Below are 26,649 nucleotides of genomic sequence, written 5' to 3'. Positions count from 1 at the left end.
AATGGGGACTCAGCTTACAGTGACAGTCAAATATGGGCAGAAAGAGGGTAAAGGGAGAACTGCTCAATAAGAGGGTGGGAAGGTAGAGAAAAAAATTCAGTGATCACTGACAGAGACTATAAATATTTTTTGTTACCAGGATTTCTTTTGGCCTCTCTTCTAACCCATAATTGAGTGAAATAAAGCATATACACAATATACACCACATATGCTAAACAGGTTTAAAAGATATTAAAGGTTGAAAACTTCATTTAAAAACAATTACTTTTAAAGCTAAAAACCAATATTATAAAGGGGTCATACTGTTATTAAATCTTATGTACAATAATATTTATTGAGCACTGTGTTCCAGGTACTGTGCTAAGTGTTTATTATTTCATTCAATACTCACAGCATTCCCCAAAATGAAGTATTGATATATTCTGTTACAGATAAGGAAATTGAGGCTTAGATGCCAAAAGTCCTGCTGCAATCAGATTTTAAACCTAAAGCCTATGAATTAATGGGATTGAGTAACTATTCATTTTACATTTATCTACAGAAATATTAGACTAACTTGTAGTATTCCGAGGCAGTTTCAAATTCACCAAGAAATATATATGCATTTCCAAGGTTGCTATATGCTCTTCTTTCAGCTGCTTTATCTCCAAATTCTTTTGCAATAAGGAGACGCTGAAACAAAAAATTTTAATTAGATGTAGCTAAAATAAAACTGAAGAATGATCTAATCACTGTTCAGAACTTTGATGGAGGAAATGATCTGGCTCCAAGGCCTTTCACTGTACCTGCTCATGAGCTATAACTGCATCCCTGAAGTTGCCAAGGAGGTAATGTGTGTTTCCAAGATTTCCAAAGGCACGTCCTTGTGCCGCTCGGTCACCCAAAGCAGTCACTAATGATAGATTTTCCCTAAGGGATAGCAAAAAGTGATGAAAAAATAAGTTTGCAGAACAATTTTATTTATGTGATTTACATATCTAATTCTTTTTATCAGAAAAAAATGTAAGGAGGCTTACAGCCATAATGTGCAACATTTTAAGGATGACATCTATGACGAAGAGCAATTATAGGAAACAGCTGGAAACACTTTATTAAACTATTCAGATAGGTTTCTGCCCAGGGTCAAGCACAGAGTTAATCTTGGAACCCCTATAGTTAAGTAGTTCTATGAAATTCTATTGGTAAAAGACTAAATTACTCTAAATAACAGACCAACCACTGACATTTCTTGTTTTTGCCACTAAGTGGCACTGGTCTGCAATTTAAATGAAAGCTGCAGATTACTACTAATATAACACTGTAACATTTAAGCAACTGAATTGATGATTTTGCTAGTTCATAACTTTAAAACCTTTGCCAAACTTAAATACTACTGAATAAAGAATGTATAGCAGATCCATGGCTTAGATGGGCCTACGTGACTGCCCATATCAGCCCCTACTCACTCATAAAAATCCACGGCTGCCTGCAGAGCATCTCTCACTTCTTCTGGAAATTCTCCTACATCCTGGGGACCAGGGCAACCAAAACTTTTCCCTTTGGCATGATACACATTCCCAAGATTGTAAAGTGCTCTTGCTTCTCCCACCTAAATGAAGACATCAGCAAAGTTTACATTTTTTGAAATGTTTTGAAATGTTTTGAAAACAGAGGTCAGGTTTATCATATATATTTGTAATATCCTTAGTATTATGGACAACAGAAAAAAATTTTTATATTGGCTCTCCATACAGAACCAAATAATTACTTAATGAAAGAAAGACCTCTCACTATTTCCTTCTTTTTCTCCATTAAATTTTTTTTCTTTTACTTCTGTTAGTCTATAAATGTTTTCTTTCTTGGTATTACTTTTAAAATAAACTATAGAATAATTAAATAGTATTAAAATGCAAAGCCCTTTGAATGAAAATATTAGGCCTACCATCTAATGCTGCGGTATTACCTTGTCATTAAGCTCTCTGGAAATATCTAGGTGTCGCTGACAACAAACTATGGCTTCATCAAAATTCCCAAGAACTTTTAAGGTGTTTCCCAGATTACCACTAGCTTTCGCTTCCCCCAGCTGGTCTCCAATAGTCCTGGAAAAACAAAAAACAAAAAACAAAAAACAAAAAAAAAATGGTATTAAAACACAAATGGTGTTAAAATATAAAGCAGCCAGAGTACAGTTTTCCAAGAGGACAAACTGACATGCTTAAGGTAAGAAAAACCCATTGGCTTTGAAACCTACTTTAAATAAATATTTAAAACTTACATTTCTAGATTTGAATGTAATTAGTTTTCATCCATTTAATTAAACTCTAGGGTCATTTCACTACTATTCATTCAATTAAACTGTGTTCAGCCTAAAGGTTAGTTTTAAAAAGCGATGCTACTGAAGTAGAACTCATTAAATGTATTGTTAGTTTTTGTTAATTGAATAGAAATATTTTTTAAAGTAATAGCTAATTTCGGAAGGAAGAATATTTAAAAGCTTAAATTAATTACCTTGCAAGAGTTAAATCATGATGGTGATATTCTAATGCTTTGGCATAATCATGCAAATAGAAATAAGCATTGCCCAACTGGCTGTAAATAGCACTAAGTGTTTTTAGGTCTTCAGTTCCAACTTGAACTGCAGCTTCAAAGAATGACACGCCAGCGCGGCAGTCTCCTGATTTACATAGACGTTCCCCTTCCAAGGCCAGCTCTAGGCAAGAAGCTTCCATTCTACAAAATTATACAGGACAGACATTTAAACATAACATTACAGCTGCATCACACTATTTTTAACTTCCCGTAATATAATTTAAATGTAGACTATGCGGCTACTCTTGTTCAGGGCAGCTGCCTCTATAACTGAAGTCTATATACAGTCCTGATAAAACAGTAAAACAGTTATTTGCAGCAAGAGGTAAGTTGCCTATTCAAATTTCTCTGAGCCTGCTCAGAGAGGTCAGGATAGCTAAATATCTTTATGTGGAGCTCATTTTAATTGGCCCAGAGCAATCCACGTTACTAGTGAAAGAACCTAAAGCAGTATTTCTCAAAACAATTCTGAGTTGTAACAGACCTCTGGACTTCCTTAGAGTCTGAGGAGACCAGTATGTGGGAAAGTGAGGCCCTACAATTATTAATATTGTTCTCTACCCAGGTATCCAAGTAATCTAGTCACCTGTTCATCAATCCCTCTGACCATCCAGCCATCCATCCCTCGCGCTCTCTCTCATACACACACAACACACACTCACTCTCCTTCCTCTTCTTACCACCACGTGACCACGTATACCCTAGAAAAATAGAAGAACAAAATATTCTTGATCTGTAAGGCACATTTTCACAAGAGAACTAAGTGTCAAAAAGCTAAGTTAGAAAACAATGATTCAAAAATTTGCAGAAATACTAATTTTGAAAGTCTGTCCCTGAATTGAAAAAGAAGGCTTAAGTCACCGTAAACATATCTGGAAGAAAAAAACACTGATACTTCGGATTCAAATCCTAACTTTTAGAAGGTGCCCCTCACCAAAGTTGCCATTGTGTTTCTTCAGCATCTTCATGATTTCTACCATATGTATGAACTACCTATTCATTTAATTATTTCTGTAATTTGGCAAATTTCCTTTAAATTGGCACACTATCTTTAACTTATCATTTTTAAAAAATGGAGCTTCATCCAAAGCAGTACTCATGAAACTGTGAATTTGATATGATACTTATATTTATATTCGAATACAGTGGTCTCCAACCTTTTTGGCACCAGGGGCCGGTTTTGTGGAAGACAATTTTTCCACGGACGGGTGGCAGGGGATGGTTTTGGGATGATTCAAGCGCATTACATTTATTGTGTACTTTATTCCTCGTTACTACACATTCACCATAATGTACAATCAGTGGGAGCCCTGAGCTTGTTTTCCTGCAACTAGATGGTCTCATCTGGGTGTGACTGGAGACAATGACAGATCATCAGGCATTAAACTCTCATAAAGAACGTGCAATCTGGATCCCTCAAATGTGCAGTTCACAATAGGGTTTGCACTCCTATGAGCATCTAATGCTACTGCTGATCTGACAGGAGGCTGTACTCAGGTGAAAATGCTCACTTGTCCCACCCACCTGCAGCTTATCTCCTAACGGGCTACAACAGTACTGGTCTGTGGCCCAGGGGTTGGGGACCCCTGTTCTAATACACATTAAACAAATATATAATTATTAAAATTTAAAGTGAGTAAAGTTACCTTATGTACTACCAGTGGCATACATATCACTCTTTGAAAAGCTCTGATTAAGCTCATCAAATGTTTTAATTTTTGGAACAGCACTAAGTTACTCCTTACTAGAATGAGCTTTGAGCCACTCCAACAGAGCAGTTGTTCTTAATGCTGGCTGTACAACAGCAGAGCTGACCTGGAGCACTTTCTAAAACTCCCAACGCTGAACTCCACTCTTTGGGTGATATCTGGCCACCTGTATTTTTTTAAAGCCCCAGGTAATTCTAAAGTACATGTTAGGGTTGAGAATCAGTGCTTTTATAAGACATGTGAATTAAACCACCACCCACCCTAATATCATTCAAATATGATTATACTCTGTATATCTAGTGGTAGATCAATTAACATGTTTTTGTGAGTGTTTTTCAGTCTGTAAAATTTCAAGGGTCCTTAGAGCCATAAATTAAAATGGGATTGTAAAGTAGAAAATATATCTGATGAGGCTAAAAGCCTGGACAAAGATTAACTGAGCCAATTGTAAAGGTTCAAAGCAGACTTCTGGTTTAGAACAAGCAGATATATGCAGCCAATTCCAATAGGTAATTTTCAAGTTTTCTATCTAGGTATCTTTTTTTTTTTTTTTTTTTTTAGAATTCAAATGACTTAGCTAATGGCTACTGCTTGCTCATCTTCACTTTTTGAGACACAGTCTTGCACTGTCACTCAGGCTGGAGTGCAGCAGTACAATCTCGGCTAACTGCAACCTCTGCCTCCTGGGTTCAAGTGATTCTCGTGCCTCAGTCTCCTGAGCAGCTGAGATTACGGTCGTGTGCCATCATGCCTGACTAATTTTTGTAATTTTAGTAGAGACAGGGTTTTGCCATGTTGGCCAGGCTGGTCTCAATCTCCTGACCTCAAGCAATCCACCCACCTTGGCCTCCCAAAGTGCTGGGATTACAGGTGTGAGCCACCATGGCCGGCCCCATCTTCACTTTATGGATTTATGCAACATAATGCAGGTAAACCTCTAACATTTTGCTACAACATTAGACTACAAGCCAATTAGATACAGGAGAGAAGATCTAAAATACATAGTAAGATAAGCAGTTAAATCAGAAACCTTAAACAGCTATATTTATGTTTCTTTATGTCACTTCACAATTAATAAAGCCTATTTTTGTCTTCCAAAAATGAAAATTGCCCTTAGAATTGCATTTCTGAAAATGAGAGACTTCATAAAAAATTGAGTATATCTGTTTAAGATTTTTTGAAGTTATTGTCATATTCTATGTATAAAGATAAATAAGTCAACAAAAGATATGTAAAAATGTGATTTTTTTTTTCTTGAGATGGAGTCTTGCTCTGTCACCCAGGCTGGAGTGCAATGGCGCAATCTTGACTCACTGCAACCTCCGCCTCCTGGGTTCAAGCAATTCTCCTGCCTCAGCCTCCTGAGTAGCTGGGATTACAGGCGTGCGCCACCACGCCCAGCAAATTTTTGTACTTTTAGTAGAGATGGGATTTCATCATGTTGGCCAGGCTGGTCTCCAACTCCTGACCTCAGGAGATCTGCCTGCCTCGGCCTCCCAAAGTGCTGGGATTACAGGCGTGAGCCACCATGCCCAGTCAAAATGTGATTTTTATTAAAGGATTATTTTGCTAGATGAAGTACCCGAACTGGTTGTCTTTATTTGTCAAAAACTGAAACCAATGAACTTCTAATATTATTAAAAAAATGGAAAAGATATTTTTATATGTAAAATAATTCTTTTCCTACAAAAAGTTTTTAATTTAAGCATTCTAATTATGTTAAAAAATTATATCTCAAGCATTTTCAGTGCTAAGAATTGATCTTAAGGTATATTTATACAAATTTAAGAAGATATATATGAAAGGATATTCACAGCAGCAAAAAAGCCACAAATGAATTAAATGTCCAACAATAGAGTACTGGGTAAAAAAAAAAATTACACGCCACTATACAATGGAATACTAATGATGGCGCATCATTTCACTGAGGGAGAGGTGGGGAAATGGTCACACATGACAGCACCATCAGTTCAGGATGACTGGGTTGCTGGCCAGGAAATTAGGAATAAGGCAGAGCTGGCTATTCTTGTGAACAATATTTAAAAATTGGAAGTATAAAAGTGTTTGCCTGTATTCATATAAAGCTGAGAAGTATCTTCTTCAAATAAATAACTTCACCACAAATGACTGATCTTCTGGATGTAAGTTTACAGAACATTTTACTGGAACCATTGATCCAAATGATGTGGCATCCCACAAAACTTAGTGATAGGTTGAATGGCATCGTAAGTGTTACACATTTTTAAAAAGGCATTTTACATAATTATCATAAGAAACAATGATAGCAAACTGGAAGCTTGCTGGCTACATGGCTGTCCTTGAAGTCCATGTAGTGAGAATGCCCTATAGGAGAGACTATCTTAGAAAAGTTATTCCAGTGACTAATACCTGAAATAATGTCCCAAACTCTCTAGTTTATGATTAATTCTTAGATAGATTCGGGCTCTGGTGTATTTTATTAGAAAATAAGTTAATATTCTGGCAAAAATCTCTAATATCTGAATCAAATATAGGTTTATGCCTGCAAAATAGGGCAGGTTGGTTTATAAATTTTTTAGAAGATCATTAAATAGTAACAGAGAAAGTAATTTCATATCCTCTCTGTCTCTATGAGAGAATAGAATTACTTCCTTTATCAGTTGGGTTGAAAACAAAGAACATACCCACATGTAGAAGAAAAACCAAGAAAATACCCCTCCATTAAAATACATCCCACATACAAAGTTTCTTTTATGCTTCTGAGAGCCCATCTAGTTGTATAATCAAAGAAAATATGTTTCTAATAAACTTCAAAAAGACATAGTACTACTATCCTTAACTGAAGTGTTTTCATTTTTGCAAATAGAGTGAACATTTTAGACAGAATTTCTCATTTTCTGTGCAAAACTCATGTCATTTCAATTTTAAAAAAATTTTTAACTTTTCTTCCACACTAGATTTTGCACTTGACTATTATCCTCTTTACCTCCTTAATTTTGTTTCGTGTTCACAGTATGTCAGTGAATGCAAAAGATAAAACCATGATGCTACATCTTTCTAAAAGACTCAATAACATCAATTTTGTCCAGATTTGACTCTTGCTTCAAAGGGCTTACATACTATTTAAGAATAAGTGATGGAATTCAGGACTTAAGAGCCACAACAAGACTACTCTCCATTTTCTCTATTATGCTTTCCATTTCTGTGGTTGTGGAATCTTCTTTCATAAATCCTAGCTCTACCTTCTCTGTATTCTAATTGGGCATGAATCTTTTCCATCACCCGTCCTAGCCCCAACAAACAAATTTCACCCATTCAATTTACCACATATATCTAGCTGTTCTCGTTTATTTTGTAAAAGCAAAAATAGTGCTCAATTGATTTACATTTTGTATGGTTAGATGATTAATGACATAGAATAAGAAGGAAGAAAATAATTAAAAAACAAAAATTTGTATGGTAATTTAGTTTTAAAAGTGATTTTAACCTTTATCAAACTTAATTCTCAAAATAACCCTCTGAGGCTGGGTGCAGTGGCTCATACCTGTAATCCCAGCACTTTGGGAGGCTAAGGGGGGCGTGGATCACTTGAGCCCAGGAGTTCGAGACCAGCCTGGGCAACATGGCGAAACCCCATCTCCACCAAAAAAAAAAAAAAAAAAAAAATTAGCTGGCTGTGATGGCATGCACCTGTAGTAGTCCCAGCTACTTGGGAGACTGAGGTAGGAGGATAGCTTGAGCCCAGTAGGCAGAGGGTGCAGTGAGCTAAGATCACACCTCTGCAATCCAGCATGGGTGACAAGAGCCAGACCCTATCTCAAATAAAATAAAATAAAAATAACCTTCAAAGATGGGCATTGCTACAGAAGGAGAAAGTGATGCTGAGACAGGTTAAATGACTTGCTTAAGGTCATGGGATGGCAAAGCTGAGATATGAAAATTTATCTTTGTCTCCAAATCCAGTGGTCTTTCCATCACTCCATGTTACCTTAAACTACTCAAGAAAGCACATTAACAACTACATTGAGCTAACAAAATTAAAGAATTCAACACCATATCTGTATTCCTTCACAACTTACATGCAAGAATCTAACTTTTACAATATTAAAGTATTAAAATGTTTATTATTCACAGTAAGTAGTATAAATGACATTTCCCAAAGAAACAAAACCAGACGAACTAGTGTAATAAACCCAATGTATCCATCTTTCAACTTCAATAATTACACATATATAATCAATATATTATTTATTCATCTCTACTCTGATCGTTACTCTTCCAACCCCAGATTGGTCTGAAGTACATTCTGGAAAGCATATGATTTCATTTGTAAACACCTTAGTATGTATCTTTAAAAGGTTAATCTTTTCCAAAAAATATAATCACAATACCATTATCACACACAAAAAAAATTCCTTAAAAATCAGTCATATAATTTTTTTAAACTTAGAAATAAATTGTACTTTGCTATCAGTCTCCACCTTCTCAAATAGGTGCAAAATATTTCATAAAGCATTCTGATGTCCCCTTAGGAGGTTACTTAGTGTTCCAAGAAACATTCCATTTCAAAATTACAAATTCATTGTGCCACAGAAACTCCTCCAGGGATAGAGGAGGACCTCCACAATGGAAGAACCAGATGGATAAAACATTTCATAAGTATTTACTACAGCAGAAGAATAACTTATACCAGCCTATGGCCTAACATAAAGAGTTCAAATCATTACCCCCAATTATACGACAATCCAATCAATATACAGAATGCTGGTCTTAGAGCACTGATAAACCCAGGGATTTGTTTGGTATAATCCTATTACAGACAGTACAGATTTTTAAGTTTCCCTTGGTGAAGTCCTATAGCAAAGTGCAACCATGTTTGATCTAGACTGTATCATGGAAAAAGGACAATTCTAAGATCTTCCAACAGGCAGAGGTACAAGCCATTCCTACTTATCTACTGCTCTTACCATATTAGAAAGCACAATACTATTCAAAACATTCAGCAAGATAAACATCTTATTACATTCATATTCCATTGAAGTTCAATATGTGCCAGACAACATGCTAATTATCATGGCTGCTGAGGAACGACCATAGCTGAGGAGCTAATGCTCAAAGGGAGAGGTGAGGAGGAAGAGAGCACCATAAAAACAGATTCATTTAATTTTAATATAGTTGGTGCTAAGAAAAATGCACAGATTGTAATATGAGCACAGGGAGGCCATAGAGCCTAACTATGGAGCTTAGAAATGGTTTCCAGGAGGAGATAATCTCCGAGCTGTATCTTAGATATTGAGTAGAATTAGCTAAACAAAGAAAGTGGGAAGGGAATCCAACATAGGGTATAGCATGAACAAAGACACTGAGACATTAAACAGCATGACATGCAGGAAACCAGAGCTCAAAGTACAAGGTGAAGAATGGCAGGAAGTAAGGTCCCAGGAATAGGCAGAAGCCAGATAATGAAGATCTTGTGTTCTGTGTTCAGCTTGGCTCGGTGACTAGGAGCCACCCCAGGTATTAAGCAGAGAGGTTGCACGGTTAGCTCTGTGTTTTGAGACTGAGCCCACTAGTGACAAGTCAAAACGATGGGTTCCAAGAGGTGAAGAATGGAGGGAGTCTGGAAGGAAGATCCTGAGGATCTCAATTATAGCTATGGTGGTGTAAAAGGTAAAGTAGAGGTTCCTCTTCAAAGACTTTCCTCCCCATCTAATTAGGAATAAACAGTAACTTCTCTTAGACACAAAATTTATTCAAAGACCTGTGCTAACCTTCTTAAATATCTGCTAGCCGTAATAAGGAAATCAATGTACTTTATGTTCTTAGCTCCCATAATTTAGCCTAAGTATTTGCCCTAGCATGCTTATACTGGTCCAAGCAAGCATTAGGTCATAGCCTGTTCCTCTTCCTTATTTAAAAGTGTTTTTACCTTCCTCAGCATTCCACAAGTTACTTCCTCTTTCCTTTGTTCCCCTCTACCTTTGCCTCTTTTAAAAAGTTCTAAGTTGCTAGCCAATAGGGACAAATACAGAATGTGAGGTCCCGTTCCAGCCAATGGAAACCGGACACAGCAGTAGGGTGGATGCGTCAGGTTATAAATGACCCTGTCTCCTTTGTTCGGTGTACTCTCGAGGCAAAACTGCTGGCGAGTGTACCCCTTCTGCAGGAAGTAGAAATGGCCTTACTAAATAAATTTATGTTCAAGTGCTATTTCTTTACAGCACCGGGGAACAAGCCTTTCAAACAACTGGGAGGATGCACATGAGTAGATAAATCTGAGATACATTTAGGAGATGAAACCAGCAATACTTCATGCTGGATACAGAATGAGAAAGGAAAAAAGTATGTAATTCCCACGTTTCTGGAAATTTATGTAAAGGGTAGGATGACAGCATTTCATATATTAAAAGCTCATCTTAATTATCTTAAATGTCTTCCTTTTTATTTTACTTGAAACTCTTTTTTAATAGAAATGTCCTCATCTTACCTATGTTAACTTCCTTGGCATGAACCTTCCTAACATGAACCATTTACTCTACAGGATGATAAATCTCCTATTTCCTAAATATGTTAAGACATCTAAAATTTGGTACACCCTCCTTCTGAGATTTTGAATTCTATTAATTGCTACCATATTCTGATGTTCATCTAATAATTAACTTGTAATAGTTTTGATAAACAATCTATTACCAGCTGGGCACGGCAGCTCATTCCTGTAATCCCAGCACTTTAGGAGGCCAAGGTAGGTGGACTGCTTGAGCCCAGAAGTTCGAGACCAGCCTAGGCAACACAGTGAGATCTCATCTCCACAAAAAGATTTTAAAAATTAGCCAGGCATGGCTATAGTCCCAGCTACTCAGGAAGCTGAGGTGGGAGGATTGCTTAAGCCTGAGAGGTTGAGGCTGCAGTGAGCTGTGATCATGCCACTGCACTCCAGTCTGGGAAACAGAACAAGACTGTCTCAAGGGGGAAAAAAAAGGCCAAGTGTGGTGGCTCATGCCTGTAATCCCAGCACTTTGGGAGGCCGAGGCGGGTGGATCACCCGAGGTTAGGAGTTTGAGACCAGTCTGGCCAACATGGCAAAACCCCATCTCTACTAAAAATACAAAAATTAGCCGGGCATGGTGGCGCGCGCCTGTGGTCCCAGCTACTCAGGAGGCTGAAGCAGGAGAATTGCTTGAACCTGAGAGGCAGCGATTGCAGTGAGCTGAGACTGCACACCACTGCACTCCAGCCTGGGTGACAGAGTGATACTCCATCTCAAAAAAAAAAAAAAAAAAAATTCCTTAATTACCTTATTAAATGATTATATTTAAGTTTGCATTTATTTTATCATTTAGTGCAATTACCAGAACTTCCAGAATATTAATAATCATAGTGCAGATAGCCTTGTTTTGTTCCTAATTGCATTAGAGATGTCATTAATATTTTATCACTAAATATTAAACTGGCTATTGGTTATGATGTTTACAAAGTACCCACCTATTCCGACTTTATTTAATACCCATTCCTTCAAAATGCTCATTTATGAAGGCTGAGCTCCACACATGGATGGGGGTGGGCTGCATGCTCTCACAGACTATCACTGGGTGCATGGTGTCTGTGGGTGACACTGACCTAAGCAGCCCATCTAGAAGGATGCAATAGGAAGGTCTGTATGCAACCCTCTAGGAGTGAGGAATGAGAATGGGAGCCTGGCTTGCAACAGACAGTGCCTGGGAGGATGGCAGGTAATGGCATTCTAGGCCATCCAAGGAATAAGGGGCAAAGTCTGGGAGGCAGAGAAACCTATGGGGTTTGGGGAATGGAGGGTGTGATGAGGAGGTATGGAGGGCAATGAGGTGGGCAAGGCCAGGAGATGGGGACGTCGTGCTTGGTGCTCTGGGCCTCGAGGTGCAGGAGGGTTAGAGCCTCGGAGTCCCAGGGTAAGTGTATGTTACGTCCCGGAGAGAAGCTTTCTCAAAACCTCGAGCTCTACCTCCCCCACCTGCCTGTGTGGTTTTTTAGAGAGTTGTGTCTGTTATAGGCCTTTTTTTCCTCCTCAAAATGTTCAACCCACATTAAAAAAAAAAATTTTGCATTAGCTGCCAACATTTCAGAATTTGGAGACAGCACAATAAAGATTTAGATTTCTGGCTGGGCTTGGTGGCTCATGCCTATAATCCCAGCACTTTGGGAGGCCAAGGCGTGCAGATCACTTGAAGCCAGGAGTTCAAGACCAGCCTGGTCAATATGGCAAAAAACCTGTATCTACTAAAAATACAAAAAATTAGCTGGGCGTGGTGACACACACCTATAATCCCAGCTACTCGGGAAGCTGAGACAAGAGAATCGCTTTAACATGGGAGGCGGAGGTTACAGTGAGCCAAACTCGTGCCACTGCACTCCAGCCTGGGTGTCAGAGTGAGACTGTCTCAAAAAAAAAAAAACAAAAAAAATAAAAAAAAAAAACAAAACAACAAAAAAAAACCACTTCAGATTTTCAGATTTCCTGGGCTCTTCTGAAAAATCAGGAAGACCTGCCCAGTCTGTACCTTCATTCTGCCCAGCTATCACTTCCTGGCTATCTTCACTCCTTTCCTGATGTGTATGTCTGATTTGGATCCTGATCTAGATCAGTGGGAAGCATTCCCCCCCACCAACACACATACATGTGCATAACATATTATATATAAGGTGTAGCCAAAGGGAGTGTGTTGTATTTGTGAAAGATACTTGTGGATGAAGAACAAAGGTGGGAACACTGGTCCTTACAATCTGCAACCTTCTACCAGGAATGTAGACAATCCATTTGGGCATCCAAGGGAACACTGTAAGTCCTAGAGGAGCCAGGCCATTTCCCTAGGGCCCATGAAGCTTGTGAGAGAATGTGGGTGCCTTTCCTCAGCCTGACTTGCTTTCTGGAGTAAATTAGGGATTATCAAACCACTACTTCATGTAAAAATGTGGTCTTATGTATTAAATCAGCAAAACAACACAAAATGTCACTAGACATTAAGCTTAAAAATGACATTTCTTTTGAGCAGTGCTTATTTGTATTTTAATAATAATGTATTTATATTAATGTGGATTAGGTACATATTTAAAATAGTAATAATGATTGTGAAATAAAATTTCCTTTAAATATAAAATAAAAAGCCAGGTGCACCGGCACACACCTGTAGTTCCTGCTACTCTGGAGGCTGAGGCAGGAGGATTGCTTGAGCCCAGGAGTTTGAGACTTGCCTGGGCAATATAGTGAGACTCCCATCTCTAATAATATAGAAAAAGTAAAATTAAAAAAATAAAAAATATACAAAAAAGGAAATGAGAACGGAATCAAAACAGTACACTACAAAAAATAAAAATAAATCAAAAATAAAAAGTTCATTTCTAAAAGATCACATTAAATTATAATGCAAAGGTTAGGTCCTTCAGCTGACCACATTTTTAAAAAATCCATCTTTTAGCCCCAAAGATTTTCAAACATATTTCATTTACATATTTGCATTATATAAAAAGTTACAAATTATAAAGAAATTATTCATAAACTCTTCCAGAGAACATTAAACAAACCATAGTACATAATTGGGCTCTACTACCATTTTCCTACAGAAAGGACACAAAAACTTACAACAAAAAGAAAATATTGTCTACAGACAATACTATGGCTGGTATATTTGAGTATTTTCAACTGAAACTTGAAATGGTCATCAGAGTTAAAAACATTTTAAAATAAGGATTAAAAGTCATCCATTACGACAGCAATAGTCTTACCTGTAACGAACATGAAAAGAATGGTCTTCCCTCATGCTTATCAAATTTTCCTCCATCGAGTCATATTATAAGCTGAATAAAATAAAATTATTTTATTTTGTGCCAATCCAGTCCTTTACAATGTAGAATTGTTTGTAGAACATTGTCCGGTTAGTATATTAATGAGTTGGTGTTAATACATCCTAAGCTCCTGCTTCTTCTTTATTAATAATGAAAGGAGGTCAATGTCAGACAGCTTAAAGGTTCAAAATGTGTCCCAAATCCTTGCATCTCTGGCCCTTTCAGCAGCACTTCAGCAACATTTCTGCAAAAGGAATACAAGATGCTTTGCTTGAAGTCCTATTTTCAAAGAATAACCTACAGTAACCCTGAGCTGTACATAATCACAAGCTAACTCCGCAGACTGCTGTCATGTCAATCACTACAAAAGACAGCACAGGGCTTAACTGTCATCATGGAGCTTCTAAATAGGGGTGGGAATAGAAGAAATTTGAGAACTGTACTTTAATTTTTAAGATACGTTTGAAATTTAATACTTTTATGTAATATTTTCTGCTATAAACAAAAAAGAACAGTATGTATCATATTAGCATCTAAAAACAAAATTGCTGCTTCAAACTTTTAAAAACTACTATTAACAAATCAAATGAAAATTCAATAATTATTTGAAATAGTCAACTCCAAACTCAGTAAATTTATTTCTTCAAAGAAGATGTCACACTGATACTTAGGTTATAGCTGGATTCATTTGCTTTCAAAATACATTCTACTTAAACTCTTTAAGGTCTTTAAAATGTTTTTTATTAATATTGGGTAGGTACAAAAGACATTTGGGAAATATGTGTATGGTAAAAAGAATGACACAACAAATATTTATATAACACCATTCAGTTTAAAATAAGAACATTACCACTGCCTTTAAAGTCTCCTGGGTAGTCCAACCTAACCCATCTCCTTCCTTTTCCCTCTAAGGTGATTTCTAAACTAGATTTTGTTCCTTATTCCTTTGTTTGTCTTTACAACTTTACCACAAATGTCAGTATAGTCCTAAATAAGATACCATTTAGTTTTGTGTGATTTTGCTGAACATTGTTTCTGTGATTTTTCTCAATTGTTGTGCATAGCTACAACTTGCATGTGTATTCCATTGTATACCAAATGTATTTTTCATTCTGCTGTTGATGGACATTTGGATTGTAGTTTTTTGGATTGCTGTTACTAAAAGTATTAATATTCATGCCACTGCACTCCAGCCTGGGTGACAGAGCAAGACCCTGCCCCAAAACAAAATGAAACAAAAAACTACCATGAACACTGATATTAATAACTCAATGTACTAGTTAAGGCCAGGGGCAATGGCTCATGCCTGTAATCCCAACACTTTGGGAGGCAGACGCAGGTGATCACTTGAGGCCAGGAGTTCAAGATCAGCCTAGCCAACATGGCGAAACCTTGTCTCTACTAAAAATACAAAAATTAGCCAGGCGTGGTGATGCAAGCCTGTAATCCCAGCTACTCAGGAGGCTGAAGCATGAGAATCACTTGAACCCAGGAGGCGGAGGTTGCAGTGAGCCAAGATCATGCCATTGCACTCCAGCCCAGGCGACACAGCGCAACTCTGTCTCCCCCCACCAAAACAACAACAACAACAACAAACCCTCAATGTACTAGTTAAGCAGCTAAAGAGAGAATAAGCAGATGAAAAATAATAAAGAGAAGTTCAGAGAAAAGGAGGACAAAATGAGCAGCTCTATAATATATCTAACAGGAGGGTGAGAAAGAAAAATAGAATAAAGGCAAAATCTTCAGTGATAAAGACTGAGAATTTTTAAATAAAAATGAATCCATACCGATACATTAGAGAGAGCTACAGCACATCAGATATAAACTATAACCTCTGAGATAACAGTTGAGAAAGACGAAGGATATACATATACATATATGAGAAAACTCAGTAAATACACAATCATAAAGTCCTGGAATCTCAGTGTTATAAACAATCCTAGAGGTCAGTTAGTCCACTATTTTACTATAGCATTCCTACATAGGTCATAAAGCAGCTAATCCTAATTTTGAATATTCCTGTAAGAAAATTGTTCCATACTTTGAGCATTCCTTCCATTTCTACCCATTTGTTCTACTTCTTCCTTCTGCTGCCATATACAATAAAGCCTAATTCCTCTTCTATATAACATCCTTTTAAGTATTTCAGCTATATCATAAACCAGACTCTAATGAATACTCACTGCTCTGTTAATTAAGTACAGCTAGAGGTTAATAGGGAACAGAGCAGTAAGGTGAACGCAGGGAAGGTAGAAAGAAACAGCCTTGGGAATACTGTCAAAGTTTCCTAGAGGAAATGAGGTTTTCATATTAATAACAAGTTTAGCATGCAAGAAACACAAAATATTACTCCTCTTATCCGTTCCCTTGGCCAAGAAAGGAAGCACTATCTTTTGTTGTTGTTTTGTTTTTTTAGAGATGGGATCTCGCTATGTTGCCCAGGCTGGAATACAGTGGCTATTCACATCACAATCATAACACGCTGCAGCCTGGAACTCTTGGTGATCCTCTGGCTTCAACCTCCCAAGTAGCTGGGACTACAGGTGCACGCCACAGCATGGGCTAGGGAGCAGTATTTTAAGAAAGAACAAAAAGGTAGCAGCTATCAACACATGAAATCACAGCTATCAACACATCAAATCTCTTTTCCTTTTGTTCAGAATTCCACTGTGCCTCTTTTTTCCTTAATAAAAAAATTATTAAAGGGAATTAGTGTGGATACTCATAGCAATAGCTCCAAAGTGCATCTAGATTACACAAATAGCTAAACTGGCAATGAAATTATCTCCCATTATCCACTATGAGGTTTGGGCTGTTATTTATAAAATGGAGCAGAGAGGTATTAGAATTATTTTACCTTAGAATTAAATTATAGTAGGCCCTCCAGATCTGTGGGTTCTGCATAGTGGATTCAATCAACCGTGTATCAAAAATATTCAGGAAAGAAAATGAAAAGTTGTGTCTCTACTGAACATGTACAGACTTTTTTCCTTGGCATTATTCCCTAAACAATACCGTATAACAAATATTTACATAGCATTTACATCGTAGTAGGTATCATAAGTAATCTAGAGAGGATTAAAAGGTTGTGGGGAGATGTGTATAGGTTATATGCAAATACTATACCATGTTATACAAGGAACTTGAGCATCCATGGATTTTGGTATCCTCAGGGGGTCCTGGAACCAATTCCCCACAGATACTGATATTAAATTTAAATATTTTTCTCAGCCAGGCCCGGTGGCTCACATCTGTAATCCCAGTGCTTTGGGAGACCAAGGTGGAAGGATCACTTGAGACCAGCAGTTCCAGACCAGCCCAGGCAACGTACAAGACCCCGTTTCTACAAAAAATTAAAAAAGCAACCAGGTGTGGTGGCCTGTGCCTGTAGTCCCAGCTACTTGGGAGGATGAGGCAGGAGGATTACTTGAGCCCAGGAGTTGGAGGTTATAGTAATCGATGATTGCACCACTGCACTCCAGTCTGGGCCACAGAGTCAGATCCTGTCTCTAAAAAAAAAAATATTTTTCTCATCCATGAGTTCTTAATGAAATTCTAAATTTCGCAATTATAAAATGTTAATTTTTTTTTTTTTTTTTGAGACGGAGTCTCGCTCTGTCGCCCAGGCTGGAGTGCAGTGGCGTAATCTCGGCTCACTGCAAGCTCCGCCTCCCGGGTTCACGCCATTCTCCTGCCTCAGCCTCTCCGAGTAGCTGGGACTACAGGCGCCCGCCACCACGCCCGGCTAATTTTTTGTATTTTTAGTAGAGACGGGGTTTCACCGTGGTCTCGATCTCCTGACCTCGCGATCCGCCCGCCTCGGCCTCCCAAAGTGCTGGGATTACAAGCGTGAGCCACCGTGCCCGGCATAAAATGTTAATTTCATACTTCTTAAGATGTAAACATGTAGCATTTACATGTTTAACAAATTAACGAATAAGTAAATGAATATAAATAAAGTTGCAAAATACTTTACATGATGAAAACCGTACGTAGAAAGAACCACTTCTAAGACCATTAAAATAAGCAAGAAGACAGAATGCTATTCACTATTTCAATAAGAGCAATTTATAATATAGTCTTACTATTCTCAAGGGAAGAATATCTTTAAAAGTGCCTCTTACATTACAATCTCCATAACAATTAGGTAGCACTTCGCACAAAAAAATATTTACCGAACAAGCAATTCTTGATTCATGATTCATGTTTTAAGAACTCTCTAGCCAATTTAGCAATAATGTGTTCACTCATGTTCCTAATTACATGGAGTTAACAAACCTACTTCCTAGAAATAATGTGTGTGTATATAGTGTAAAACTAGTAAAATTTGCAACAAATATTAAATTACACATTTGTTCATTAGGATAAGAAAATTTAATCACAGGACCAAGGATTGGAAAATAAATTATAGGTTTGAAAGGATATTGAGAAGTCATCAAGTTCGACCTCCAACCTCCATTACTATTTACAACTAACAATCTGCAAGGAACAAATCTGTCTCTTATAGCATCTTCCAAGCAATGCTCCAAAAACCTCAAAATTAACAAAATTGCTAGATCACAGCATCTAACCATAAAGAAAAGGCGATCATTTTTTCCATATCCCAGGAATTGACGGAAACATATAGAAAGATCAACTAGTACATAACTCTAACTGCCTCACATTTAATTATCTGATTAGGAAGTCAAAATAGACAGACTCCCTTTAGACAGCTAAGTGGACTTCCAGGCACTGTCCAAGGTATGCAATCAGAGCAGACAAGAAAGGCCAGCTCTTTATCAAAGAGATCCTAGCCCTGCTTTACTCCGTTGGCAGTAAAAAGTTTGCAAACTAGGTTACATTTTGTGCTTCTTCGAATTTATCTAAACTATCTGATCCTGACTGCCACTTAAATGCCAATAACTTTTGGTCTGTTTCTTTGTTTGTTTTTGGTCTGTTTCTTCCATCCATGGATCTATACAAACTGGTAACATTCATCAGACAATAAATATAATTTACTTTTCTTGCCTCCAGGTTAGATCATCTGAACTATATATAAACCTTTCTGGTAAGCATAGCCATTTATTACTACCAACGATGGTCAGTCATCAGCTTCAATCAATTAATATATATACATAATTTTAAAGCCCAATAGTGAAATAGAAAAGAAATGGTCCTTTCCACTAAGCATTGTTCTTTTTTTTTTTTTTTTTTTTTTGAGACGGAGTCTCACTCTGTCGCCCAGGCTGGAGTGCAATGGTGCCATCTTGGCTCACTGCAACCTCCACCTCCTGGGTTCAAGTGATTCTCCTGTCTCAGCCTCCCACAGGTGCCTAGCACCACGCCTGGCTAATTTTTGTATTTTTAGTAGAGACCGGGTTTCGCCATGTTGGACAGGCTGGTTTCGACTCCTGGCCTCAAGTGATCCGCCCACCTGGGCCCCTCAAAGTGCTGGGATTACAGGTGTAAACCACCGCGCCTGACCCAAACACATTTTAAAGCAGAAATAAATCCCAAATGCAGAAATATTATAAATGCTTAGAAAGGATCCCTAGAGAGTTTGAGTTTAGAATTCTCCATAGGAAAATATATTAAACATGATTTTGTCTTCTCTTCCCAAAAGTTATGGCCATTCTGTGGGAAAATAAATGTTTCTATTCAATAATGTTTTGAGATAATATGGGAATAATAATTCTAACTAACTAAAAAGGACCAGGGAAAACCTTTTGGAAGCAAGGAAGTTTGTACTGCACCTTGAAGTATGGGTAGATCTTATTAGCCAAATGAAGAAAAGGCATTCCAGTCAAGGGAAAACAATGGCTCAAGAAAAAGGGAGAGGTAGAAATGCACAGAATGTGTTCCAGGATAAGCACACAGTGTTCACAGTAGTGAAAGAGAAGGCTGAGAAGGTAGAACAGTAACAAATTGTGAGGGACTCTGAATATGTGGCAGAAGCACATATTCATATTCAGCTTTTTTTTTTTTTTTTTGAGATGGATTCTTGCTCTGTCACCCAGGCTGGAGTGCAGTGGCGCGATCTCAGCTCACTGCAACTTCTGCCTCCCGGGTTCAAGAGATTCTCCTGCCTCAACCTCCTGAGTAGCTTGGATTACAGGCATGCGCCACCACACCAGGCTAATTATTGTATTTTCAGTAGAGATGGGGTTTTACCATGTTGTTCAGGCTGGTGTCGAACTCCTGACCTTGTTATCCGTCCACCTCGGCCTCCCAAAGTGCTGGGATTACAGGCATGAGCCACCGTGCCTGGCCGCAGCCTTTTATTTACACAATGGGGAACCTTGCTGGTATTTTTTCCCCACAAAGGAATAGCCAAGTTGGATCTCTGCTAGGAAGATAAACCGGCAGCAACATATAAGGCAGGAATAGGGAGGAAAGAAAAATACTACAAAAACTCCAGAAACAACTACTGAATAGGAAGCATTTTCTTGTCATCTCACAACACCAAAGACATTGCTTTGCACATAAGAGAGGCCCAATAAACTTTTATTTCTTGTCTGGGAAGAAGATAGGAATTATAATGAGGCCAAAGAATCCTATAATAGTGAGAAAACCGGACTTTAATATATTTCTTCTCCACAGTAAAAACTGTATTCATATTTATGTAAGAAACTCAGAAAAGTCTTACTCTTCAGTTATGTTTTGTATAAAGATGATTAAGAGGATACTGAAAATATAATGTGATTTATAAGATGATTTATAAGATAATGAAGCAAGATAGTTCCAACAGAAAGACTGAAATGTTTCTGTGAAGCTACAACAAAACACAGCACTTAAAGGCATCTTTAAAGTAGAACTTGTCCCTACAAATGGAATCCAGAGACACAGCAGAGATTTAAACAGACACACAGAAGCAATACAGCATGTGCTTTGGGATCAGGCCATGATTTGAATCTCAGCACAGTGACTTATTAGTTATATGATCTTACGCTAAACTCTCAGTTGGTGTGGGCATAATGACACTTACCTAAAATGTGCTGTGATAATTACAGACATGATTTATAAAGCACCTGACCCAGCACCTGGCTCTGATACATAACAAAAGTACTCAACATAGTGCTGCAGTAATAACAGTAACTGTTATTATAAAATAGACATATTTAATATATATTCAAATAAATTTAGAATAACCTAAATCTATGTCAGGTTTTCAATTTTAAAATTCCAGAAAATTAATTACAAATTTTTAAAGATAGATCTTAGAAATATTTTATGTTTATGAAAAGGTCATTTTTAAAACTACTATAGCTTATCACTGTTTTAATTAGTCTAGTAACCAAGTCTCAGATTTATATTAAAATATGTTTGTAACACCGAATATCTGATTTAAGAACGTAAGAAAATACAACTAAACTGCTTATCTGGCCAGAGAGGATTTTGGAGACATGCCTCTACAACAACATCACACAACTTTTTACTTTGAAACCGCTCCAATACTTAAAGTATAAATAATAGCCTGGGAAATAGCTGGCGAAAACCGCTCCGTGGTAGTTGTAAAGAGGAGCAGATGTGAGACCACCCCTAATCCCTGAGGCCCCTCTCTCCTTACACACACCATGTCAACCAACAGTGATCCACCCTTTTTAATGTTGTTTATTCACTTCTAAACAATCAACTAAAGCTGCTCCTGAATAGTGAGAACCCAAGCAAAGGTGGTATTTATCAGAAGCAATCACACCGGCTATTATCAGGCCAGAAATCTTCGGTACACCCTTCTAAAGTGGCAGCTTGAAAACTCAGCTCGGTTGGTCCTGTTAACTTCCAGCACACCCCACGAACGCTCCAATGCAAACCCGACAGAAAGGAAAGTCAAGAACCTACTTCGTTTAATTCTACGGCGTGGTTAAATTATGCATTAAGGCAAATAAAATTTCCATCCTTACTCGTCTTCTTTAACAGAGTTCAAATGCTACTAGTTCAAATGCTCTAATTGGTTATTATTAAAACAAGGAAATTACAGATTTTTTTCTTTTTTTATCTGAAGGTATTTTATAGATTTCAGGAAAGGGTTTTCTTAACGTTTTATGTTTACTTACTCTTTTTGCAGGAACTATCAATTTCTATGGTAAATCGACCAGTTGGTGCCCAAAAGTTCACTGATTTAAACACGGTCAAGGCAGGTATTTGCCATAAACTGCCTGGTTTAGGTAGGAAGCGCCCGACTCCAAGTGATTGCAATCAGCCTCGGATTGAATTCCACGGGGATTCGGGCTTTAATTCACAATTTGTTACTCACATTCATAGTAGTAAGAAGTCGCTGGACCCTAGTATACTTTTTATCTTAAAAAAATACTCGGGAGTGAGGCTCTTAACGCTCTACTCTCATTTTAAGACTTTCCAACAAAAAAGCAGCAACTCCTCAAGCCGAGTTTCTGGTTTCTTGAGCATCGACGCCGCGTTCCCGCAGAGCCCACAGGTCCCGCAAGCCCCCCGCCCGTCCCCCGCCCAAAACAAAGGACGTCACCCCCAGACCTCTGGACACAGAAGCCCCACACGCACGCACACGAACCCCTCCCTGTCACCTCCCTCCGAGAGCCCCTCAAACGCCTCAGACCCCGCGTCGCAGCAGCGCTCACCTCCCGCGGGCGGGCGGGTCCCGGGTACGTGGTGAAGGTGCAGCGGCGGCCGCCTCGGGCGACAGGCGGGTGGTCACGGCCCCTCCCCAAGGCAGGGGCACCGCAGGAGGCCGGCGCGCCCCCTGCTCCCGCCCCCGGCAGGTCACGTGGGCCAGAGCTCTTAGCGCCCCTCGCTTCCCCGGAGCGTCCCTCTGCCACCTAGGGGTTCCGCCGCTCCGCCGGCCTCAACGCCGCCCTCCTCTGCGCCTGCGCCCCGGCTCCTGGCGCTTTCATTCAAACCGACAACGCCCGGCGTCTTTCAGACCGGCCAATGGCTGGCGGCGTAGCGGGGCGGGGCGGGGGGCTGGTTTCCCCCCTCTTCGCAGTCCTGGCTACCGGTCTGCGTGTCAAGGTGACAGGGGACTTGGGAGCATGGTCCTCCTCTGCTCCGGGACGTGTCCTCAACTCTCAGATTGAAGTTTCTTTCCTGTCCTCTTCTTTCTTCTTCAGACACTAAAAAGTAGAGCAATAAATATTGTCCAGAGTTGGCCGGGCGCAGTGGCTGACGGCTGTAATCCCAGTACTTTGGGAGGCCGAGGCGGGCGGATTACCTGAGGTCGGGAGTTCGAGACCAGCCTGATCAACATGGAGAAACCCCGTCTCTACTAAAAATACAAAAATTAGCTGGGTGTTGTGGGCCATGCCTGTAATCCCAGCGACTCAGGAGGCTGAGGCAGGAGAATCGCTTGAACCTGGGAGGCGGAGGTTGCCGTGAGCCGAGATCGCACCATTGCACTCCAGCCTGGGCAACAAGAGCGAAATTTCGTCTCAAAACCAAAACAAAACAAACAAAAAACATCTTACAGAGTTCAGATAGGGGCTGGCCTAGATCCCTTTAAAAATGAGGCGCTGGTTTTTGGAAGACTTGGTGCTGCCCTACAGAATGAGTGTCCCAAGCGGCAGATGCGGGATGTAGAAGAAAAAGAGGCCTCTGTGGAAGGAAAGCGACCGTGTGAAAGTCTGAACAAGGCAGCCTCAGTTCTTGAGGCTGTGCCCAACCCTGGCGTTTCCAGCTGTTGGAAAAGCAAACTTCTGTTGACTGCAGAATCGCTGGTTCCCAGGAACACTGGGTGGCAGTTTCACTCAGTTTCAGTGCCTACATTCTAAAGACACTGGGAAGGATAAGTTTTATTTCCATTCACCTCTCCTCCATGTCAAGGTGACCCCAAAATAGTTGAAGAACAAACCTTGTAGTTTGTTCTTCACAAAATACCGGCCGGGCGCGGTGGCTCACGTCTGTAATACCAGCATTTTCGGAGGCCGAGGTGGGCGGATCACCTGAGTTGGAGACCAGCCTGGCCAAAATGGTGAAACCCCGTCTCTACCAAAAATACAAAAATTAGCTGTGCCTGGTGGTGGGCACCTGCAATCCCAGCTATTCGGGAGGCTGAGGCAGGAGAATTGCTTGAACCCAGGAGGCAGAGGTTGCAGTGAGCCGAGATCACACCACTGCACTCCAGCCTGGGCGACAGAGCGAGACTCCGTTTCAAACAACAACAAAAACCAAAATACCAAGACCAAAGTCTTTCTGGGGTAAAGCATCTGATAAATTTACTTAGATTATTTCTCAAATAGATATTTCTCTTCTGAAATGAAGTTTAAACGTTTCTACAGGGTAAAGGCTATGTTAAAGAAAACTCGGGGTTCAGTATCTCTGTGAATGATGGCCATAACCAGTGATCCAAGCAACATTTCCCATTAGGTTCATGTTATGGCAAATTGCTTAAAGGAACAGCTTTGTCATCAAACTAGACCTGGGTTTGAGTTCCAACTCTGCTATTTACTGGCTGATTGACCTTGAATGAGTTATCTTCTTTAGTCTTAGTTTCCCCAACTGTAAAACATAATAAAGCCTCTTCTAATAAGCGTTGCTATGATGCTTCCGTGAGGTAAGGTTGTTAAGTGGTTGACATAGGGCCTGACACATAGAAACTGCTCCATACTTGATACCTATTATCATTATTATCAACAACCGTCTTTAATATCAGGTTCTTGTAAATAACAATGGAATTGGTTGGCTGTACTGTTTCAGAGGTAGGTATTAATTCCTTCTTAATCATAAATTATTTTAAAGTATGGATACTGTGAAAGCCACAAAGGAAGTTATATATATATATATATAGAGAGAGAGAGAGAGACAGGACCTCCCTCTGTCACCCAGGCTGGAGATCACTGCTTAGCAGCCTCAACCTCCCAGGGCCAAGTGATCCTCCAATCTCACCCCACCCCTACACCCCAGTAGCTTGACACTATGTCTGGCTAATTTTATTTTTTCAGTACAGAAAAGGTCTCACTATGTTGCCCAGGCTGGTCTTGAACTCCTGGGCTCAAAGGATCCTCCTGCCTTGGCCTCCCAAAGTGCTGAGATTATAGGCGTGAGCCCCCTCACCCAGCCAGAAGTACATTACATTCAACATGTCCAAAAGTATTTACCCCCTGCAAATCTTCTCTTACATATGTGATTTCTATCTCTGATATTACTTACTTCCATCTTCCTAATCACTCAAATTGAAAAATATCTTTTAAATGGTATAAGTCAGATTATGTCACTCTCGTACTTGTAAACCTTTAGTGATTTCCCATTTAATTTAAAATAAAATCCAAACTTCCTATGGGGGAAAAAGGCCTTAAGCCATCTTGCCCCTGCCAATTTCTCTCTTCTCTCCTACTTTTTCCTCCTGCTGCCTCACTTTCCTCCAAGTACACAGGGCATTCTTCATGCCCTAGAACGGACTAAGCCTCAAGGTTCTCTCAGGACCTCCTCCCTGCCTAGATTTTCCCCGAGCTCTTTAAATGGTTGGCTTCTTTTCATCCTCAGCTCTCAGCTTATTCATTACAGTATTCAGCAAGTATGTATTAAGTTTCTGCTGTGTGTCAGGAACTGTTCTAGTACAGGGAATATAGTAGTGAGCACAACAGAACACAGCCCCTGATCTCTTGGAGCTCAACAAAAATAAATAACAAGAAAAATATCAGGACCGGGTGTGCTCACACCTGTAATTCTAGCACTTTCAGAAGCTGAGGTGGGAGGACTGCTTGAGGCCAGGAGTTTGAGATCAGCCTGGGCAACATAGTGAGACCCTGTCTCTACAAAAATAATTTTTTTTTATTAGCCTGGTGTGGTGGCACACACCTGTAGTCTCAGCTACTCGGGAGGCTGAAGCTGAGTCCCAACCTTCCTAACATGAACCATTTACTCTACAGGATGATAAATCTCCTATTTCCTAAATATGTTAAGACATCTAAAATTTGGTACACCCTCCTTCTGAGATTTTGAATTCTATTAATTGCTACCATATTCTGATGTTCATCTAATAATTAACTTGTAATAGTTTTGATAAACAATCTATTACCAGCTGGGCACGGCAGCTCATTCCTGTAATCCCAGCACTTTAGGAGGCCAAGGTAGGTGGACTGCTTGAGCCCAGAAGTTCGAGACCAGCCTAGGCAACACAGTGAGATCTCATCTCCACAAAAAGATTTTAAAAATTAGCCAGGCATGGCTATAGTCCCAGCTACTCAGGAAGCTGAGGTGGGAGGATTGCTTGAGCCTGAGAGGTTGAGGCTGCAGTGAGCTGTGATCATGCCACTGCACTCCAGTCTGGGAAACAGAACAAGATTGTGTCTCAAGGGGGAAAAAAAGGCCAAGTGCAGTGGCTCACGCCTGTAATCCCAGCACTTTGGGAGGCCGAGGCGGGTGGATCACCCGAGGTTAGGAGTTAATGAGACCAGTTTGGCCAACATGGCAAAACCCCATCTCTGCTAAAAATACAAAAATTAGCTGGGAATGGTGGCGCGTGCCTGTAATCCCAGCTACTTGGGGGGCTGAGCTGGGAGGATAGCTTGAGCCTGGGAGGCAGAGAGTGCAGTGAGCTGAGATCACGTTACTATACCCCAGCCTGGGTGACAGAGTGAGACCCTGTTTCCAAAAAAGAAAAAAAAAAGTTGAAAACTAAGAAAAA

General features: G+C 39.4%; 1 protein-coding gene across 8 annotated transcripts in view; it reads right to left on the bottom strand.

The window, feature by feature from the left end:
* GPSM2 (G protein signaling modulator 2) overlaps positions 1 to 22,905 on the bottom strand; it is a 49,593-nt gene extending 26,688 nt beyond the window's left edge. For 2 of the 8 annotated variants that reach the window (XM_063624417.1, XM_063624416.1), the window contains exons 1-7: positions 22,649 to 22,904; positions 14,013 to 14,316; positions 2,488 to 2,709; positions 1,943 to 2,078; positions 1,446 to 1,588; positions 786 to 909; positions 557 to 672 (exon numbers count right to left, since the gene is read on the bottom strand). In XM_063624417.1, the coding sequence (XP_063480487.1) occupies positions 557 to 672; positions 786 to 909; positions 1,446 to 1,588; positions 1,943 to 2,078; positions 2,488 to 2,709; positions 14,013 to 14,068 (797 nt within the window). In that variant the 5' untranslated portion in view covers positions 14,069 to 14,316; positions 22,649 to 22,904. Of the gene's footprint in view, positions 1 to 556; positions 673 to 785; positions 910 to 1,445; positions 1,589 to 1,942; positions 2,079 to 2,487; positions 2,710 to 14,012; positions 14,317 to 17,201; positions 17,414 to 22,648 lie in introns of those variants that run through there. The other 6 variants (XM_063624415.1, XM_063624418.1, XM_063624413.1 and 3 more) reach the window with 5 other exon arrangements.
* Positions 22,906 to 26,649: the final 3,744 nt, after the last annotated feature.

Source organism: Symphalangus syndactylus, chromosome 12 (assembly GCF_028878055.3).
Source record: "Symphalangus syndactylus isolate Jambi chromosome 12, NHGRI_mSymSyn1-v2.1_pri, whole genome shotgun sequence".
NCBI lineage: Eukaryota > Metazoa > Chordata > Mammalia > Primates > Hylobatidae > Symphalangus > Symphalangus syndactylus.
The sequence above is the reverse complement of the archived record's forward strand: the minus strand, read 5'-3'. Positions and strand labels throughout refer to the sequence as shown.